This window comes from Neolamprologus multifasciatus, chromosome 23 (assembly GCF_963576455.1).
Source record: "Neolamprologus multifasciatus chromosome 23, fNeoMul1.2, whole genome shotgun sequence".
NCBI classification, from domain to species: Eukaryota; Metazoa; Chordata; class Actinopteri; order Cichliformes; family Cichlidae; genus Neolamprologus; species Neolamprologus multifasciatus.
The window spans coordinates 20,016,948-20,023,022 of NC_140460.1; the positions used below are offsets into that span (position 1 = coordinate 20,016,948).

General features: G+C 43.9%; 1 protein-coding gene across 1 annotated transcript; it reads left to right on the top strand.

Annotated features, from left to right (window-relative positions):
* The first annotated feature begins 1,013 nt into the window (after positions 1 to 1,013).
* gbx2 (gastrulation brain homeobox 2) lies at positions 1,014 to 4,556 on the top strand. Its single transcript, XM_085152095.1, has 2 exons — positions 1,014 to 2,104; positions 3,512 to 4,556. Exons 1-2 carry the CDS (start codon positions 1,585 to 1,587, stop codon positions 4,054 to 4,056), a joined length of 1,065 nt encoding a protein of 354 aa, XP_085008221.1. The 5' UTR covers positions 1,014 to 1,584; the 3' UTR covers positions 4,057 to 4,556.
* The last annotated feature ends 1,519 nt before the right edge of the window (positions 4,557 to 6,075 follow it).

Below are 6,075 nucleotides of genomic sequence, written 5' to 3' on the forward strand. Positions count from 1 at the left end.
CTATGGTTTAACTTTTAAATGAGCTGGTGTTTAAAAAATGGTTCATCCTTATCAGGGGGCTTATGTATATCTTTATTTGCAGAACGGAAAATTTAATTAAAAAGATGTGGACCTAATAGTTATTCAGTTTTCCTCAATTTTGAGTGCATCTGAAACTCTTTGGGATTATTAGCACTACACTGTATGATTGATTTTATGAATACAATGCATCACGTTAAGCTTATTTAGTCTTGAATATATGTACTGCAAATGATGAAAGTTTATGACCTCTTAAAAGATAGAATAAAAAATATTTTAGTCCTAAATATTATTTCAGTGTGCTTTTCTGTATTAAACCTGGGTGGTAAAGTGCTGGAGCATTACAATGTGATATTACAACAAGACAAACAGACAAACTTCTGTATCATAGTGTCTGGATTTAGCTGCTGAAACAGCAAGACAAGACTGCCGCCATCGGGTGAAACTACAAATTACAAAATTAATTCTTAGCGCGCTTTTACAGAAAACCTTTCTTTATGCCAGCAGTCTGATCTGACCCTCCACAGAAAACAAGTAAATTCTCTGCCATCTAATGTTTAAAAACAAACATATATGATTTGGTTATGAAAGGATGGATGTCATCACAGATGTAGGTCAATGTCAGGCACCAAAGAGGCTTTTAACTCTCAGCCAGAGAAGGACAAAGAAGCTTTGACTTTAAGCCTGCTGTCCAGCCTTCAAGGAGGAACATGAAGCAGCTACAACACTCTGATGAATGTCCAAGAAAAAAATGAATTGAACTAAAGCATCTTTCCTCTGTGTCTACAAAAAGGCTCTAAACATCACCGTGCACATAAATCCTGCAGCTCAGGAGCTCCGATTATTGGCCGGATCACTATTACCTGGTGATTTATGCGGATTTTTAAATGATCTGTATCTGTAGCTTATTATTTACAATGATGTGTTTTCTCGGGCCTAAATGGCCCGAGGTTCCACTCTGTGTAATTGCCATTCATCCAGGATACCAAAGCCGCCCTGTCGCGTCATCTCAGCCAGCCAATCAGTGCGTAGAGCGCGGGGAGTGGGGCGGAGCCCTCTCGGAGAAGGCAGCGCAATTAAACTGAGGGGAGCGCAATTTAAATCCAAAACACTGCTGGACGCGCGCCGAGTGGGTGAAAAAACACACACGCTTACAGACACATACACCGAGGACACACACAAACCCACACCGTGTCAGCGGATGAGTAAGGGAGAAGAGCCCGCTGCTGTGACACCGGGTCCGGTCAAGTTGAAGTGGAGCGGCGCGGGACCCTGAGGTGCGCACTGTGCGTCAGTGCGAGCGGAAACACGCACAGTGGATTCTCTGGTTTTCTTTTTTGTTTTTTGTGTGGAAACTAAAATCAGGAGGAAGAAGTGTTGCTCTCTCCTCTCGGCTCCTCTTAAGGACTCTCTCTCCTCCGCCGCACTGATGGGATGCTCTTCTCTGCTGGGATTATCGCTCCTCTGAGCCTCTGTGGGCTTTCCTCACAACGGCGGTGACCCCCGCGGCTCCTCCGCCCGCAGCGACTCCTCTCCGGTCTCCTCCGAGCTCCAGCGGTCGTTCATATGAGCGCAGCGTTCAGTCCGTCCTTCATGGTGATGCAGCGGCCACTCGGAAGCACCACCGCCTTCAGCATTGACTCTCTGATCGGGGGGCCTCCTCAGCCCAGCCCGGGACACTTCGTCTACACCGGGTACCCGATGTTCATGCCATACCGGTCGGTGGTGCTCCAGCCGCCCCCACCGCCACCCCCGGGCCTCCAACAGGCGCTCCCCACCGGACATCACCCGCACCCCCAGATCCCGAGCCTGCAGAGCGGCTTCTGCTCCAGCCTGACGCAGGGCCTGACGCAGGGCATGGCGCTCACCTCCACCCTCATGGCCTCGCTCCCCGGCGGCTTCTCCCCGTCCCAGCAGCACCAGGAGGCAGCCAGGAAGTTCGGCTCTCAGGCACTGCATGCGGTCTTCGACAAAGCTCAGGAGCTGCGGCTGGACGCGGAGGACGGAAAGAGCTTCCTGCAGGGGAAGGAGTCTGCGGCGCTGCCGGGTTTCCACGACACGGACACGCCGGTACACGCATCCACAGGTAGGCGGGTTCCTCATCCCGTTTCCCGCTGAAGAATTCATCATTTTATCTGATTTCAGTGAAGGAAAAAAATTCTAATTTTAAAGACTTTAGTTCGTTTGATGAGATGTTATGTTGAGAAATAAATGAAGCTGAAACGCGAGAATATTTCCTCATTGTTTACAGAGTTTCACGTGTTTAAACAAAAACCGTCCAGGTTTTGATCTATTTTATTGAAGCAAGAAATTAACTTAAAAAATCTGCTTTTTAACGACGATTTTCAAAAAGAAACATGGACATTTAAATGTGATTTTCTTCAGTGATTTTAAACGTTTTTATTTGCGTTTTCAAAATAAATTATTCGGGAATTATTCGCAGGCCCAGCGCTCATTTCTAATTTCTGTAAATCAACATTTTAAAGCTTTAAAAGAAATAACAATAATAACAATAATTAATTAGTTTTAAAACCAAACTTCACAATTCTTATAAAAGTGGGATCCATGTGGGTCGATTTAATCTTGAATAATTATTGAAATTATTCTGATTGATTTTTGTCTTTGCCGATAAATCATCCTGATTTGAATGTTTACTGACAGGGAAGAAAAAAAAATCATGCGCCACCGCTTTTATTGCTTCCTCATATAAAACAAACACATTTGTTCCCTCTCGGGTCCCTTATTTGTGATGATCTCTGACACCTTAGAGTGTCACGCTGAGGGGGAGGTGCGGGGGGGAAAGGCCGCGCGGAGACACTCCGCGCGTAATTACGCGTGAAAATAAAAATGCTCACAGAGCGCGTTCTTTGGAGCCACACCAACACTCACCTCATGATGGATATTGACACGAGACACGACAACTGCACCCCTAACCCCACCACGCACATACCTCCACCCCCAACGCAGCCACCGCCCGCCTCACCCCTTCAGCTTCCACACGTCACAGTTTCGCATTCAAAATGTAAATCTAACCTCATATTTAATTATTCTAACAGCATCTCCTCCTAACATATCTCTCACAGAACTTTTCTTCTTAACATATTTAGAAAAATAGCTAAATAAGTTTTTGGCTTTTACATGTTAATCGATTTCCCTCCAAACACGCGGAGCATTTAAAGAAATCTTAAATGAGCATTTTCGCTCACTTCTTACATTTAATAGCTGTAAATTAAACTTTGCGATTAATAACAAGTGCAGATTGTGAGAAAAAATTATTTTATTGGGTCGCTTAATTTATTATTCAGAATAAAATAATCAGAAATCTTTTGTAAAGAAGCATCAAAACTGTGAAATTAGAGGGGGAAACGGAAGAAGCGCGTTTAAATATTTTGGTGACTTTTTGTCACTTTTGTTTCTGCCTTAAACTGATAAAGTTTGTTGGTTTTGTCCTGGTCTCACTGGTGGTACTGTGTGTCCCTCCTCTTCCTCACAGTCAGAGCACACAGCAAAGAAGACTCCAAGGAGGAGGAGTGCGGCCGGAAGGACGAGAGCTTCTCCATGGACAGCGACCTGGACTATAGCTCGGACGACAACCTCACCTCCATGTGCCACAAAGAGGACGGAGACGGAGGAGGGGGAGGTCTGGATGAAGGCCCGCACCTGCACGGGCCCCCCGGCGGCGGCTCCGGGACGGGAGGAGGAGGCGCGGGGGGCGGAGGCGGCGGGAAGAACCGGCGGAGGAGGACGGCGTTTACCAGCGAGCAGCTGCTGGAGCTGGAGAAGGAGTTCCACTGCAAGAAGTACCTGTCCCTCACCGAGCGCTCCCAGATCGCGCATGCGCTCAAGCTGAGCGAAGTGCAGGTGAAGATCTGGTTCCAGAACCGGCGCGCGAAGTGGAAACGCGTGAAGGCTGGAAACGTAAACAACAAGTCCGGGGAGCCGTCCCGGAACCCCAAAATAGTGGTGCCCATCCCCGTGCACGTGAGCCGCTTCGCAATAAGGAGTCAGCACCAGCAGATGGAGCAGGCCAGACCGTAGAAGAAGAAGCGGGAGGACCGAGGCCGGACTGAGAGGCCGCGTGCCGCGTTTAAGGGGGGAGGGGTTGTTTTATTGTGAAAATACCGGATTCAAGATTTTCAAAAATCGCAGAACTCATTAAAAAAAGGAAAGAAAGAAAAGAAAGAAACGTGAATGAGTTTAATGTGATGGGTTTATTATTTTTATAGTTTCTATTTTAACAGATTTCGTTCATCGAAGCTTAGAGAAAAGAAAAAATATCAAATGAAGTGAATAAAACTGATCTGAAAATGTGACAAATTCAAACATAAAGGAGGATAATTCAAAATAATCATGTGATTATTTTTCATGAAGTAAAATCTTTAAAAATCTTCTCACTGCAGCGCTATTACTTTCGGGATATCTTTGCGATAATAATTATCTTTTTATTACATTTCATTTGATTTTTATAAAATAATTTTACATCATTGAAGTGAGAAATCAGAAAAAATAAAAAGTAAAATCTGAAAATAATTATTATTCATCACTGTTTAAAGAGGTGCGATTCTTTTCTTTTTTTTTCTTTTTTTTTTCAAACTGCGGCACCGATGCAAGAAAATTCCGCTTTTTCTGAACGGAGTTGGTTTGATCATAAAACACTGTGGACATCTCCACAAACTAGGAACCCGACTGACTGCAGAGGCTGACTCCGGACTTCTTCTTCTCTGCAGGAAGTTAAAAATAAATAAATAAAAGAACAACTGAAGCCTGAGCGCGTGACTGAGCGGCACAAAAAACAAAAAAAGAGACAGAGAGAGAAAATTGCGGCAGGAGGAGGAAGACTCAGACTGACGGGTTGTTTCGGCAACATGTTGATCAACCCACACCCCCTCCCCTCCTACCCCCACATGTACATACTTCCGGGACCAAGCAGAGGAGTCGTGTGTTTCTGTTTGTTTGGACTGAATGAAGCTGCTAATTTATTTACACAAAACTTGTGACGACAAATAAAAAAAAAGATGAATTAAATTGTGAATTAAAAGATGATCAGATGTTGAACAGCTGCAGTGTCTCCATTCATGCCCGGGAATCATCTTCATCTTCCTGCCACTTTAGTTAAACTAAATAAATAAATAAAAAACACGGGCATTTTTTTACCAACATCAATGACAGCTAGGCCGGAAGTCTGTATTTTTTACAAACTAAATGTCTAGATTATTATTATTTTTTATTCTGAAGGCCTTAAAGCTGATTTCAGACATGAAGGAAACGCAACAAAGCTGAAACGAGTCAGAAAAACTAGGATAAAGATTAAATTCTAAAACGTTTTATTATATTTATTTATAGTTTGCTTTAAACTGCAGTTTGAGTGCACTTTAAATTTTAATTGTTAAAAAAATGAAAACAGTATTACAATGTCGTTAAACTTTGATGTGTGTTTATGTTTTCAGCCTGTTGCGCGGACTGAATTGCGCATTCTCGTAGCATATTAACAAAGTTTCAGGCAAACGGGAGCGCGCCATGGCGTCTCCACCGAGAGCAGAGGTGGTCACGTGGGTTTCTATCAGGTTCATTTTATTCCGGAAACAAATTTTTATTATCCTAAAACATCAGCGGCTAAACAAAAAAAAGGAAGAGGAGAAATTCACCTGAACGTGACGTCATCCCACCAGCTGCACGTGCCTGCGTGGCGGCGATGGTGGTTGGGGTGGGGGGCGGCATGCGGCCTCACGTTCTCGCTTGGTATCAGAAACTGTGTCCTGATTGGCTCTGAAGTTTACCTGAAACAAAATTAAATCCTCAGAGTGAAACCCAGGAGTCAGTTTGGATGTAGACGCGCCTGTGCGCACTGACGCATGCGCTGTTTAGGCCTATTATCATATCAAAAAATAATCTCCATATCTATAAAAATGATCTGAAAAGGGGAATATTTTAAGGGTGGCTTAAAGAAAAGGAAACATGTGGATACAGTTGTCCGTGATGTTTTTTGATGTTGAAGCCTTTTCAGTTATATTTTATTGATAAAATGAAAATTTATTGCACATTTCAGACTCTTAATGA

Bases quoted from the DNA above. Each gene is read 5' to 3' on its own strand.
- gbx2 (XM_085152095.1), top strand. From the start codon at position 1,585: ATGAGCGCAGCGTTCAGTCCGTCCTTCATGGTGATGCAGCGGCCACTC. The intron at 2,105-3,511 runs GTAGGCGGGTTC...TCTTCCTCACAG, and splicing joins GCCGGTACACGCATCCACAG to TCAGAGCACACAGCAAAGAA.